Source organism: Mchenga conophoros, linkage group LG7, assembly GCF_057382185.1.
Source record: "Mchenga conophoros isolate Kocher_MC1m ecotype Shallow Benthic linkage group LG7, M_conophoros_male_GT1.1, whole genome shotgun sequence".
Taxonomy (NCBI): Eukaryota; Metazoa; Chordata; class Actinopteri; order Cichliformes; family Cichlidae; genus Mchenga; species Mchenga conophoros.
The window spans coordinates 30,385,165-30,400,651 of NC_140532.1; the positions used below are offsets into that span (position 1 = coordinate 30,385,165).

At 40.8% G+C, this 15,487-nt stretch overlaps 2 protein-coding genes and 1 pseudogene across 2 annotated transcripts; 1 reads left to right on the forward strand and 2 right to left on the reverse strand.

Moving 5' to 3' along the window:
• Window positions 1-692: 692 nt before the first annotated feature.
• LOC146570399 (uncharacterized) lies at window positions 693-2,226 on the reverse strand. The gene is made up of 2 exons (XM_085279428.1): window positions 2,210-2,226; window positions 693-2,164 (listed from the first exon to the last, which is right to left on the reverse strand). The coding sequence occupies exons 1-2, from the start codon at window positions 2,224-2,226 to the stop codon at window positions 1,549-1,551; spliced, it is 633 nt and encodes a 210-aa protein (XP_085135554.1). The 3' UTR covers window positions 693-1,548.
• LOC146570400 (single-strand DNA endonuclease ASTE1-like) lies at window positions 2,069-5,031 on the reverse strand. The gene is made up of 4 exons (XM_085279429.1): window positions 3,847-5,031; window positions 3,536-3,740; window positions 2,245-2,409; window positions 2,069-2,164 (listed from the first exon to the last, which is right to left on the reverse strand). The coding sequence occupies exons 1-3, from the start codon at window positions 5,029-5,031 to the stop codon at window positions 2,306-2,308; spliced, it is 1,494 nt and encodes a 497-aa protein (XP_085135555.1). The 3' UTR covers window positions 2,069-2,164; window positions 2,245-2,305.
• Window positions 5,032-10,340: 5,309 nt separating this feature from the next.
• Window positions 10,341-15,029, forward strand: LOC146570401 (uncharacterized; annotated as a pseudogene).
• The last annotated feature ends 458 nt before the right edge of the window (window positions 15,030-15,487 follow it).

Below are 15,487 nucleotides of genomic sequence, written 5' to 3' on the forward strand. Positions count from 1 at the left end.
GAGCACTGTAACAAAAAATAATTTCCCCCAGGGATCAATAAAGTATTCTGATTCTGATTCTAAAGACTTTACAGTAATACAGAGAAAACATGTGGATTGACTTTTAATACAGATACTTTAACTGGGGTGAAAATAAGCATCTGTCTGAGATTCTCTTTATTTCCAAACAGGACTAAGGAGATGAGAGGAAAACATCACCAATGCTTTATTCTTAACCTCCAGCTTTATCTGGATAGTTCACATGGAACAGGAACAAACTCGTTATTGATCTGTGTAACTTTATTCAAAAGTAATTTGCAGAGTGCTGCGACATACAAGCAAAAGCCTGACAATAAATTCAGAAACTGACGGAAAAGTCTCTGAGAAACAGTTTCCGTTTATTCACAAATGAAATACGAATTTCAAGATCATAACGTATAAGGTAGTTATTTGTAGAGTTATTTGGTTGTAATAGTTATTTGGCCCAAAACTTGAGATAATATACAGAAAAATACATCTACATTTTTAAATATGTAAACTATAACACCAAGCTAAATCACTAAATGATCCAGAAAAACACAATAATGATAAAAATTCAGTATATATAATCCAGTATATGTAGACAGAAATAATAGTACTCTATCACAAGAAAAATTCTTTCAAAATCAGACATATTTTACAGTATTCATAATTTGCATTATATAATAAAATATACAATTATATTTAAAAGATTTTGTTGCAACTGTTGTGTTGCATTTGAAGAGAAAGATGTTAATGTTTTTGAAGTGATTTGAAAATTATTCCAGATTTGTGGACCACTGCATGGTCACACTGCAGGCACAAATGATAATTAAGCTGTTATAACAAACACATTAAATATCTTCATCCTTTCATGAACATTAAAGCATTTTCTTTATCTTAAAATAAGCTCCTTGAGCCGACTGTTGTGATTTGGGGCTATATAAATAAAACTGCAGTGAATTAACTTCCTGTGCTAATCATGTGTTGTTAGACAATACCTGCTAAATATGTCCACCTCGGTCTCTTGTTACAGCAAAGAACAAATAACAGACAGACTCTGATAAAACATTGATGTGTTCCTCCGCTTCCTCTCTCAGCTGCTGCTTGTTAGACACATCGTCCTGCTTTCTTCAGCTTCCGGCTGCTCAAAGACTCCTCTTCGTCAGCCCACTTTCATTCAGTTCAGTTATAAAACAAACCAAACCGATAGCCTGCTTCTATATTTCACTGGTTTACTTTTTCTTTTCTACTTAATGTATTTAATTTAGAGGTAGGGTCAAGTTTTATTCATGCATTACTTTCAGTTTTTAAAATGTCATCATGTTTATCCAAAAGACAAAAGCAGGGAGGAGGTGAGGAAGCCGTCGCTCCCAAACCTGCATCACTGCATTTCTCTGTGTTCTTAACTTTCATTGTCAAAGAGCATTTGTGTTGAATAGAAAACATCTGCTGTTTCTTTAAAATGTGCATTAGACTGAGAACGTCACCAGGTGAGTCAGACTATCTAATATAATAATGTAACACTGAAAACACCTCAGCTTTCTGTTTTTAACTCAGAATAAACTTGGCCAGTTTTCTAGAAATGAGATCTGCACCCTCGCGAGTTGGATAGATGTGGTTGCTCTCAATGAGACCAGGTTTTAACCCAAACATTTTCCAGTTATTTATGAAGCCTACATTGTTTTCTGGACACCAGTTAGACAGCCAGCAGTTAAACGATGACAGGCTTCTAATGATGTGAGCATTGGTTCGACTGGGGAGGGGACCAGAGAAACCTACAGAATCCGACATCGTTTTTGCAAAGTTACACACCGACTCAATTTTAGGTTTTATGACCTCCAGTTGATGATTCTGGATGTCGTTATTGCTGACATGAATTACAATTTTATCAAATCTATGTTCATCCTGAGCCAGGAGTTTCAGTTTAGCCTCAATGTCGCCTGCTGTGGCCCCTGATCTGTATGTGAGTGTAGTTGCTGGAATCTCTGGGTCCACATCTTTAAGAACAGAGTCGCCGATAACCAGAGTTTTTTTCCGTGCGAGTAGATGAAAAATGGTCTTTAAATCCTGATATAATTTCTTCTTTTTTCCTCTCAGTGTTTTCAGTAGTTTTTCAAACGTCTCTTCATCTGCCAGCCGATGAAGGAGAGGTCCACAGTAAAGCCTGACAAAGCAGAAAATCTCAGTTAAAGTTGATGAAGTGTGTTACACATCTGTGGAGCGCATCATTGGTCTGGTGTTTACCGGGCACACTGAGGTTCTGGTAGAGGGGAACACAGCAGCTGGTTCAGGTGGAGGCTCTGCCTCATGCAGCACAGCCATTGGCTGAAAGCATGAGCCACCCGATCTGCCATTTCCTCCTGATAGCTGCATCCTTTAAAGTTTTCATCTTCCTCTCAAACTCGTCCTCTACAGACAAAATAAGACAAAGTTTCAGTGACACAGAACCAGAGACCAGCAGCAGTTTGTGTGGAAGCATCAGGAACTCTGACTACAGTCCATCTGCTGACTGCTTTCAAAGAGACTATAACCTGCTGTAACATGCAGGGAAATATCCTCTGTATAAATAGTCTATGTGGACCCACTTCCTTAACCATAAAGAATGTAATTATGTAGATAACTGTAAAATTTAAATGTTCAGACTTAACTGTCTTTGTGAAACTGTAACAAAATGCCAATTTATAAGAAATACAGCTAATAAACTATGTTTCACAGAGTTACAGCAGAATAATGAACACTGATTTCCTTTTTTTCCCTTTCAATCAGCAGTGGGACATATTGGCTTGAAAACAGTGTGATGCTTGCAGACCTGTGACTTTCATTCAGCTGTCTCTAAAACCATCTCTCCAGTCTGAGAGACAAACTAAGCCTAATCTAACTCTGCTCAGGTTATGATGTCATGTAGATGTCTACTTTATTAGCAAAATCTATGAAATATAATGTATAAATATAATGTATAAATATAATGTATTTTCCTCCTCATTCAATGATATTATTACTTACATAGTAATAGTAGTGGTAGAATAGTTACTTGCATATTTCCACAACCCTCCATCCATAATCACATACTGTGTATGCAACCATTGCATATAGTGTATTATCTTACTTATTTTGTATTTGTTTATATTTTATTTGTATTTTTTTCAATTTTTCTTCTGCTATCCGTACCTGAGCTGAGGTAATGCACAAATTTCCCCACCACGGGATCAATAAAGTCTTATCTCTCTTATATCATCGAGGTCATATTGGGACCACTTAAACTGAAACATGCATCTCACCTTATTTCACACTTTTATATTATTTTTGATGCTTTTTGGGCTGAATCACATTTAGATGTTCCTAATAATTAGTCCACTTCAATGACAGACACAAAGAGAACAAAATAAACAACAACACTAAATAGGAGTGAAAACAATAGCAGGCGTATCACAAGTGTTACTAATAAAGTAATGAGTGAAAATACTGATTTACACATATTTCCATGTATTTGCTAGTAAAATATCAGTCATGTTGCTCAGTGAGCTCAGAGACTTACCTGGACCATCACGATCACACACAAACCCCAGCAGGAGGGCGTGGAGGCAGTGGACAGTTTCAGCTTTTTGGCCAAGCTTTAAGTTGTTAAACCAGAAAACAGTCACACAGACTGGCAGCTTCAGCTGGTCGGGGATGTTTCCTAAGGCTGAAGTCTGAACCTGCAGAGCTTCTTCAAACACTCTGCGACGCAAACCCTCAGGAGCCTGCACAGAAAGGTACCACACAGACAAGATGCTCACATGTACCACAGAAACACATCTATGACCTGTCAGAGTAATTAAACACATATTTATTGATTAACCTCAGTACCTTATGCAGATGCTCTAGTTGCAGTTGTTTCCCTATGGATGGGACACGTTTGTCTTTGATCTCTTCTCTATCCCTGTCATATTCAGTGCACATCTGACCTCCAATTAACAGTCCATAGAAGTACTGTCTGATACGGTAAGCAGCTGTGTAACTACTGTGCTGTGAAAAGTCCTCCACAAGAGCAGGCAGCATCATTGTCTTCTGATCCACAACACTTATGACGAAAGTGGTGATTTCTCCACGCTCAACTTTTTTACTCACCCATGATGGCAACTTAGAACTTGTTTTTTCTGGTTGAACATACTTTTGAATGGAGAGTTTGAAAGTTTGGTTTTCTTCTTTACCAACATGACTTAAAGCTTGACTCAGAGCACGTTCTCTCTTCTGTGAGTCGTTCAAACCATGCAGATTCACTTTACTTAAAAACCTGAGCATACCATCCAGTCTTTTAATCCTGTACTCACCAGATGAAGATGATTCATTTGCAAAGGTACCATTGTCTTTTAATATTGAATAATCATTTCCTGCTATTGAAGCAAAGACTGGCATGAGAGCAGGGTCCAATTTAAAATGCTCACAAAACTTTGAACGTGTGTAGAGCTTAGCAGGAATCTTGCCATCCTTCTTTCTTTTCCACTCAAAGTTGTCAAGATGAAGGAAACCTTTGTTTACATCATAGATGCAGAAATCTGCGTCATGGGACAGCACAGCACATTGGTTCTGATTTGCAGCAGAAACAACTTCAGGGTCTGCCTCTCCTAAACACTGTTCAAACATGATGTCTTTCTCCTTCAAGATTTCTATGAAGACATCTTTGACCAGAGGTGGTAAGACGTTACATCCTTTTGGCACAGCGTCAGGCTCACTCTCTGCTATTGTCTTTGCATTTTCTAGTCTATGCTTTAGACGCGAATGAAGAGTTTTCTGCTTCTCTGATCCTGCAGCTCCATCCAAGAAGATGTATGGAGTGACTTCGCAGTCCTTCAAAGCCTCAAAGAACTTACAGACATCGTCTTTAAATCCAGGATAATCTCCTCCACAGCGCTGGTCCAGCTTTGGATCAGAATTATAATACAAACAATAATAAAGAGCTGCACCATCAATAATGAGACTTGTTTTTTCTACTTTAACCTCTTCACAGAAACACAAATCATCTATCATTCTCTGTAACTTTGAAATCCCCATGATTCCTTGAAGAGTATGAAGGCGAGCCGTAGTTATTGTGGTTTTGCCTCTGTGTCTGTAGATTTTTATGTACCTATGGAAACAACATATAGGTACACACCCACACAGAAACTGTCACACCCAGTTGAACCACATATTTTAGAAGCTTAAGGTTCAAATTAGTTGGGAGCACCTTCACTTAATTATAACAGTGGTTTTGTTAGGAAAACAGTTCTGTATACCAGATACTAAATTGCGTTAACGTCAGCAGCTAACATACCTAGCATAGCTAACCATTATTGTTAGCGCAACATTAAAGCTACAATGACAAGTAGCAAAAACAAAACCGTAAAAATGTTGTAATGAAAATGTTTTACCTTTTCCAACAGTCCCAGAATCCAGAGCTTTGCTGTCACCATCCATGAGAAAGAGTTTTTTCCCCTTAGAAAGTTCAAGGCCCACAGCTGGCGCGTTCTAACGTCACTCCCTCTCTCTCCTTGTCATTTGGCTCGAAAGACATATTAATAAATTGCTCAGTGACGAACAAGTATTCAGATCATTTACCTAAGCAGTGTGCTTTGCCAAAACTAAACATTCTACATACAAAATGTTACATTATTATAAGTATTGAATGAACATATGCATAAGTGTGTTCATTACATTGACATTTTGAAATTGTTATTTACTTATTTTATTTTATAATTTGACTTTACATACTGCTGGGTGGTTTGTAAAGTTCACAATAACTAGTATTATCATTATGCTACATTTTCTAATATATGTATATAATATTTTCAAAAGTAATGTCTTGAAGCAGAAAATAGTAATTCTTAACTAAAATTGAAAACTTTGAATGTGTCTAATTTCCCCTGAATGGATTGTTAATTTAAAATGGCCTGTATTTGTATAGCACTTTTGTCACAGTCCGGGGTCGTATGACCTTTTGTTTTCTTGTATTTTGATATTCATTGTTTATAGTTAGTCCTTTTGGCATTAGGTCCTGGGTTCCTTAGTTGTAGTTATTATTAATTGTTTATTAGGTCTCCTTTGGGTCGTCTTCCCATGTCTTAAAGTTCCCATTGTTGTTTATTGTGTCTTATGTGTCATGTTTCTGGTCTGCCTGGTTAATGCTGTCATGCCTGTCTTGTCAAGTCCAGTTTTCATGTCGTTGTGTTTTAGTTTACATTTCCTGTGCATCATTATGTTCATCCTAGTCAGCTGTTTCCTCATGTGTCTCCACTTCCCCTCATCACCTCATGTGTGTATGACATCATTGTCAGGACGTCTGCCAATTTTCCTCATTCCATCTAGTCACAGTCATAGTTTCACATAGTTATGCTTGGTGTTTCATATTTTCAGTCGAAATAAAGGCTCGCCTCCAGTGTCTGCTTTTGGGTCTGCTCTAACAAACACACCGGCACCATGACAACTTTACTTAGTGCCTATGGACCCCAAAGCGCTTTACACTACATTCAGTCATCCACCCATTCACACAATGGTGATGGCAAGCTACATTGTAGCCACAGCCGCCATTGGGCGCACTGACAGAGGCGAGGCTGCCGGACATTGGCACCACCACCAGTAGGCAACGGGTGAAGTGTCTTGCCCAAGAACACAACGACCGAGACTGTCGGAGCCGGGGTTGGACCGGCAACCTTCCGATTACAAGACGAACTGCCAACTCTTGAGCCACGAAGTTATTCACTCTCCATATTCATAAATGTCTTAGTAATAAATTCCATATTCTATTACCATATCATTTGTGATCAGTGGGTTTGCAGGGTTGGGGTTTGTGTGTGTGTGGTGGTGGGGGGGGGATCTTTAGAACCTAGATAGCTAAGGATAAGGAACCTTTTATTCTTTAAAGAACCATTTGTAATAGCTGAAGAACCATTCACAAAATAAAAAGGTTCTTTGACATATGATGGTTGTTTTTTTTTTTTGTTGTTTTTTTTTCTCCCCTGTCCCATTTGGTTCTTTAGCCATCAGAATTGTTGTCTGAAGACCAACAAGGATACCCAATGGATTTACTTTGCCAAATGGATCATCGTGGCATTGCCGTATTGGTCCATTTGGTCGATCTTTGTTTTTATTATTTATTATGTTTTATTTTCAGATGTTACAGACGGGACAGACATGAGTGAGGGATAGGAAAGGGAGAAAGAAAGAGGAAAGAAAGGAAAAACAGAAGGGGAGAGGGACAGTGAGAAAGGGGGGGAGAAAAAAAATAAAAATCTCCTGGATCACCTGTTGAGAGAAGAATAGAAAACAAGCAAAAAAAAGACAAAAAAAAAACAAAGCAACATACTAAACACAACACCATCGCATTAATCTAGCTAAGTGTAAACAGCAGTAAATACTAAATATTCAATGTTGTTGTGCAGCACGCAGGACAGATGTGCTTCGAAGTAGCAGCCAAGAAAGGTGTAATTTGGGTCTACGAGCAGTGAACACCCGTGTGCATACCTGTGTGGATCAGCGCGCTTGTATTCCAAAGGTTTCTCCATGTAACGATCTGCTAGGGAGTGTGGGGGGGCCACAGCCCCGTCCTCCAGGGTGTGAAGCAGGTATGGAGGAGATCAAAACTCCAGACATCCGGAGGTCCCCAGAACACAAGAGACCAAGGAAGACCAACAGAGGGGCAGCCGCGCCACTGTCCCAGTAAGAGCTGAGGAGAGTCCCAGATGAGGGTTCACTCAGCAGCCGCGGAGCAGAAGCCAGGGGGAGTTGCAGTGACGCGCCCGTGAGCTCCGCCGGCCGCCAGCTGTGCCTGAGTGACCGAGCCCCAGGCCGAGAGGCCGGGGGCACCCCACCCCCGAAGGGGCCCGAGCGAGCCCCAGGCTCCAGGCCCCGATAAGCGGCCGCCAAGGAGTGAGCCGGTGTGTACCTGGACGCCCATCCCCAGATACAAAGAACCACCAACGCACCGACACCTGAGGGAGTCCGCCACCGGCAGGGGAAGAGGTGGTAGGTGGAGATAGGCCTCCAAACCTTGGAGGGCCTGAGGTGTCCCCAGAGAGGTGGCGTCTGATACCCAACCTGACATATAGACACAGACATACAGGCACACACAGACACAAACATCCATTCCCCCCCTCATGCTCTCATATGCACTCACTCCACACTCAACCAACGTGGAGACAAACATAAAGAGACGCTGTACACACAATCACACTCCCCAAGCGTACTCTACGAACCGGGTCTAGGTACCCTTGCCCCTGGAGGGGGGAACCGCACCCAGACCCAGGTGGTGTTACCCTTTTCCCTGCGGTGGGGAGAGGCAGACCACTCCGACTCCGTAGCAGCAGGGAGGCCCCACACTCCAGACCGCAGTCGGACGGCCAACTCCACCTAGCCCTCCCGCTCCAGCAGGCCGCAGAGAATGGGGGTGGGAGAAGACTCCAAACCTCCCTCCACCCGCTCATTGTAGTGTTGATGCATGTGTGTTCTAAGGTGCAATTAAAACCCAGGAGGGCATGGAGCTACCTGCCAAGGAGCAGCAGGTAAGCACATAGTTGCAGGGTTGGGGTTTGTGTGTGTGTGGTGGTGGGGGGGGGGGGATCTTTAGAACCTAGATAGCTAAGGATAAGGAACCTTTTATTCTTTAAAGAACCATTTGTAATAGCTGAAGAACCATTCACAAAATAAAAAGGTTCTTTGACATATGATGGTTGTTTTAAGAATGATAAAGACATCTGAAGAACCATTTAAGAACCATGATTTTTCTGAGAGTACACTTGATGAATAATTGCAAGGTTGGTGGTTCGATCCCCCATCTGCCCAGATCTGCATGCCAGATATCCTTGGGTAAAATATTAACCCCATATTCCTCGTTAATGCATCCATCAGAGTATTAATGTTTGTCAGTTAGAGTCACCGTTAGGGAGAGGACTCAGATAGCCATGGAGTAATCATCTGAGCAATTAGAGCCTGGTGCGTGTGCCAAAGCTCGCAGTAAGCTCCACCCAGGCAGAGTGACAAGGGGGAGAGTAAACAACCATAACAAATATAGCCTCGCTGAGCCGGCCGGGCAGACACAGGGATCATGACAGTTAGAAAGCACTTACATAGGATGAAAAAGTGCTTGTATGAATGAATCCATTTACTATGTAACCTAAATCTGACCACGAGTACAGCAGCTGGACCTTTATCTAGTAGCACACTGTGCGACAAACTGCACACAAACAGTTTGTGTGTTTGCCTGCACTATTTCAGATAACTGGAAATTCTACTTAACTGCAGTAACAAAGTATTTGTTTCTTCCTACCACTTTAAATAGTTTCGGGTTCCTAGAACCTAAATGATTTGTATCTGTGAGGTTTCACCTGAGATTCTGGCATTTTGGACAAAATAAATTTATTTTAAAAAATCGATTTAGGATTTTAATGAATCGATATCACGTTATCCAAGCCAGAATCGATTTTAATCAATAAATCGATTATCAAAACCCACCCCTATCAGTAACTGATGAGTAGTCAGTAACTACAAATCGAATTGAATCAAATCGTGGATCGAATCGTTTTGGGACCTTGTGAATCGGAATCGAATCGATTCTAGAAATCAGTGACGATACCCAGCCCTGGTTACTGAGGCCAGTCACCCTGCAAGGACACAACTTTCCTCACAAGCACTGATTTACGATGTTTAATATTCTTTTTTTTTTTTTATAAAAATTGTTAAAATGAGCTTAAGCTTTATTAACCCTTTAAGACCTACCATAGAACCAAGTCCACCAGAGCTTATATTATAGTTTTACATGTTGTAGTGCCATTTTTGGGAGCATTTCAAGTTGCTGTACACCAATACAACCATTATAGCCCAAATTTTAATAATATGTATGCATTAAGTGCATAGTAATTACATAAATTGCAAAAAAGTGCAAAAAAACTACAAAAAAAATTGAAAATCATTTTGCTTTTTTTAACATATATTTCTAGTTAGAGAAATTTAAGAGGCTTATCCTTCAAAACTGTAAATACAAAAAAGTTGCACAAAATAGTTTCCCACAACAGGAAATTTATTTTGAGTGTCTTCATAGTTTTATTTTTGAAATACACCAATTTTTATATACTACAGGAAAAACTCAAATAAGTATTATAATGCAAATTTGCAAATAAATTGCATATGCATCAAAATTAACTATTTCCAGCAGTGCAATTTGACTTCTAAGCATCCCAGAAATGACACAGAAAGTCATAAAGTCAAACATAACTTTTAAAAACACCAGTATAGCCTTTCAAGGCCCTGATTGTAAAAAACTACATTTCTGCAAAAATGACATCACTTCCGGTTTCGGGCAGGTCATGGGGGGATATGCATAGTTCGCGCTGATGGACGTAGGAAGTGTTATGAACAGCTGATCGGATCGGCAAAGCCTGTTTCTGGAATATTGTTTTTGTTGCTGCAAGCGCTTTTTATGCAATTTTTGAAAAGCTATATGTGGAAGGAAACCGTGTCCTAGGACAAGCTGATGGCATAAGATGTAAGTACAAATCCTCCGGTTTCATATGCAAAAAAAATTATTGCACTAGCTTACATGGTTGCAGTGCTACCAGGATTTAAAAATAGTTACGCAAAACGGAGCGTGCCTGCTCTGACCGGCTTTAAAGGGTTAACTGACTGATGGTGCTCTTAGTCAGATACAGCAGTAAGAAACAGAACAGGGAAAGTCAAATAGACTTTGTTCATATTCATGAATTTGACCATGTAGGCATCAGCATATTTTCACAAAGGGTCTTCTTATGGCCTCTGACAGCAGAGTTATCTCTGTGTTTGTGAGGTCCTGCTGGACCCTAATACAGCCCTTGATACTGTTAGGGGTGACTGTAGCTGAGGAGGTAGAATAGGTCATCAAAAGGTTGGTGGTTGCTCGGGTCTGCATGCCAAATATCCTTGGGCAAGATACTAAACCCAAGTTGCTTGTCGATGCATCAATCAGAATAAGAATCTGTGTGAATGTCTGTGAAGGTTCTGAGCCTTCCAGGTCATGGTAGTCTAAAGAGCTTTGAAAGAAAAAGCATCTGGACTTCTTTACGATTCTTGAAGACATTTTACCTCTCATCCGAGAAGCTTCTTCAATGCTTCGGGACTGTTCTTCATGGTGGAGAGTCCCACATTTTTAAGTCTGGGACCAGTTTTTAAAACTCCCAAACACAAACTAAACAACAGTGTATGCTGTGCAGTGCAGCAAGGAATCCTCAGACCTCTAGATTAGAGAGACCAAAGATACCATACCAACATAGAAGAGCCACCTCGACACGACAAGACTAAGCTGTGCATCTACATCTAAAGGACACTCATTAGATGTAGATTGAGGACCAAAGCGATGAAGCTTGCACCTTTATTTTTAGAAAGTCAGATATAATTTTATTGTCAGTAATTGATCTTTTTATTATGTTCTCTGTCACACAATAGACACAGGAATTGATATGTTGTACAACAGCCAGTTAGACTCCAGAATTCAGTATGTCTGCATGCCCACAGAACTGGTCTCACTATTGTCAAGTGTCCTCTGACTGTGAGGTGTCCACACTTGAAAAAGACCAGACTTTGAATTTCACTCAACTTTATTTAGACCAGCTAGTTTGATAGCTGGTAGGTAGATAGGTAGCAGCAGGTGAAAAACCTTTCAACACAAAAATAAAGAACATTTTATTACCCAGTAACCATTCAGATAAATTACATGCATTACACAGAAGACAGATGAAATAACAAAATACACTTCAGTAAAGCCATTTACCATGTGGTTAACTGTGTTAATTTAACTGTGGTTCTTAAATATACAAAATGTCTCTTCTTTCCATTTAACACTTTTTTATAAACAATTGTATTTTAAAGTTCAAACATTTTAATAGAGACTTTAAGGATTTTCTTTACAAATAATTATTTTCTTTAAATCAAAACCAAACATTTATTCACTAGTTTTACGATCCACCCAAGGATTTGGGGGTAACTATTTTTAATATTAAGTAACATAAATATGTGGGAACACTAACTGCACAAACAATTTATTCAAACTTAAACATTCTGTTTTGTCAATATAATTTTTTTAAACTTAAATGCAGCAACTATTTCCCTAAGCGTAAAACATTTGCACAACTGAGCTTCCATAGTTCCAAATATATGTGCAGCAAATGTGAGCTCAAGAGCTTACCCATAGCCCATCTTGTTCAAAGTCTTCCTCACAGTGGAAAAGTGGATCGTACTTTGTTTGCTGTCCTCTCAGTATGTCGCGCACGGGTTGAATGACTGCTGCATGCATTTTAAGGTCTACTAGGCACGCCCACCCTTGATTGCTCTAATGTGGGTCACTTAGCAGGGCGGCGCACACCAGGCCGCGCTTAGTTGTTGATTGCACCCCAGGGCTAATCAGCGGCCATGCGCAAGCAGCAGCACTGAACAGGTAGAGGGCAGGAGGAGGAAGAGAGGAATAACAGCCACACCTACTAGGTCAGCGCGACAACTATAAAGTTCAGGATGAGGCTGATCATCACTTCATTAGTGTGGATGAGGATTAAGCATCCACACTAATAAAGTGTTGCAACTTTTCATCTTCCGTACATTTTTTGCCGTCTATCTCCTCCAACACCGATCAAAAACCATTCAACCACAATAACCCACATAGCTAGGAGGTCTGCTGTCGGCAGTCAAGTCGGCACTGCTGGCTGACTTCTGACATGATAAGACGTATGTCATCCAGATAGGTGCCAGGCCTAGCATAGATGGCACTGTCTATGTGATGGCATGCCACATCTGGCAAACCAGATCTGGGCCACCAAAGGGCCATGATTCTTTGTGGTTTGTGGGCCATGTGTAAGCACATTGTGTGGGCCAGATCCGGGCCATACCAATTTTGCTCTGTGGGAAGATTCCTCTTCTTTTGGAGATGACTGCTGTATTTTTCTAATTTTTTACTTTTATATTTTTTAAATTCTCATTCAACTTATTCCTCTTTCAACTCTAACTACTTCCACATACATTGACATACAGCCAGCATTCAAACTTTAAAATGAAGCCAAGACATTGAACTATTCAGCTCATATTTATCTTGTCAATATCTTTTATACTTTTTCTTCATTTCCTGTTAAAGTTTCATGCTTTTTAACATTTGTTTCAGAGTTATGGCACGGAATGTTGACAGTTAGAGTGAGAAAAGTCAACTGCTAGAGTGGGAGCAAGCAAAATATTCATCTTAAAATCTTTTCTTTCAACTGCTACTGTGTCCACAGCATTTGGTCTACAGCCATCATTTCACCCTCAAAATGTAGCCGTCAATGCCCTCTTTAATTGATTGGATTTATATAGCGCTTTTTCAAGGCACCCAAAGCGCTTTACAATGCCACTATTCATTCACTCTCACATTCACACACTGGTGGAGGCAGCTACAGATGTAGCCACAGCTGCCCTGGGACAGATTCATCTAATGCTAGCAGTATTGTAATATATAGCTGTGTCCCAAAACGTCGGCTGTATCCTTCGGAGGACCCGCCCTTCATGGTCTACGTGGGCCGGGTCCTTCAAAGACTGAGAAGGCCGGAAGTGCGAGGCTTGTGAAATGGGACGGTCTAGCCTTCACATTTGCGTCACCAACTGTTCCCACCCTTACCACTTCTCCCCACCCTTAGCGCTTTCTCCCCCTCGGTGAAACGATGGGTGCTGTTGAAATTCTTGCTATTTTTATCTGCTTTTTGTTAATTGAAGAGTTACAACAAATCAGTCGTCGCAGACATGTCTTCAGTTTTTTCCCCCATCGTTGATGTCTGTTTTTGAAATCTGTTTACCAGTGTGAACCAGTGCATTTTACTTAAGTATAATAATCAAAATAATGTTTTGACACATAAAACATTTTTTAAAGAGGAAAAACAGCAATTAATTCATAATAACGACAAGAATAAAACAACAGAAACAATTTCTGTTGTTTTCCATATTTTTCTTCACCAGACGAGGCCACAGTACTGCAGGATTAACCTGAGTGTCCCAGTCCTGGACAGGTTTTTTAATAATGAGGACACTAGGCCTGATTTCCGTCTGAGCAGGGAGTTTCTGAAAGTGCTATTGAATCTCCTTAAGCAGGATCGAACACATGGTTGGGGTGCCTCAATTGAGGTCCTTGTGTTTCTTTTCTGGCTGGCAAGTGGAGCATCCTACAGAGTCATTTCCAGGGTGTTTGCAATATCTCGTTCCACTGTTCACTGCATCGTCCACAGGGTCACAGAGGAGGTGGTGGCTATTCACCATCAGGTCATCCACCTCCCTCGGACTCCTGAAGACCTAGATGTCATGTCTCGTTTGCAGGGCTGGCAAGACACAAAGCCTTTTTAAAGGCTGCTGGTGAAATTGATGGCTGCCATGTCCGCATCAATCCTCCCAGCAGCCCTGAGGGGCCGTTTCATCGACACATATGTGGGCTGGCCTGGGTCAGTGCATCACTCCTGGGTGCTGCGCAACACCCCACTCTACCGACAGGCCATTTACCCTCCTCCAGGGCATTTCATCCTTGCAGATGGAAAGTATCCATGTCTCTTGTCCCTGACTATTAAATTAGTCGTCAACGATTTTAATAGTCGAAGTAATCGTAACTAGTCGACTAATCGTGGCAACCCTATTCCAGGGCATGCTCTATTATAGAGCATGCTTTTGGATTGATGAAGATGAGGTTCTGGGCCATCTTCCTTCAAGCACTGAAGGTGCACCACACCACATGTAAGTCAATACAATATAGTGCCGTTGTTTTTTGAACAATTATAATGACATAATGGGAACTTTAGTGTATGTGCATGTATAAACACACAATTTAAAAAACAAAACATCTGTTTCAGGTCATAACAAAATGTGCCGTTCCGCACAACATCTGCCTCGGCGCTGGTGACGTTATGGACCCGGACGATGCGCCCGAGGATGATTTGGAAGATGAGGGGGAGGCTGGTTTGGAGGCAGTCAGTGGTGCTCTCTGGCGGGACCAGCTATCTGCTGAAGTGTCTGCCCTGGAGGAGCTACACCAGGACCATGATTATTTTTAACAGGCAAGTATTCTGTTAGTAGTGCATTTTTAAATATTACTTTTTATATCTTTATTAACAGGATTGTTTGCAACACTTTGTTTTGCATCTTTCTGAATACATCTTAGTGACATGGCAGCCGTCAGTTACATCAGCCGTGCAAACCCAAGTGACAGATGATGCGGTGGACAGTGGAAGCGAGCATCCCTATAGACCTTCTGAAGATCACCCTGTATGATGCTCCACTTACTAGCTGAAAATACAAATCAAGGTCTCACTTGTGGCACCTCCTTCGTCTCTCTGGTCCTGGTCCAGCACATTCAGCAGCACTTCCCGAGACTTCCTGCTCAGCCAAAGATCAGGCCTGGTTAAAAGTACCTGTGCTGTAATAATAATTCTTAAGAATTCCATTTTCTGTTGTTTTTTCTATTGCTACTCTTTTCAGACATAAATTTTCTTAACACAATTAATTAATGTTG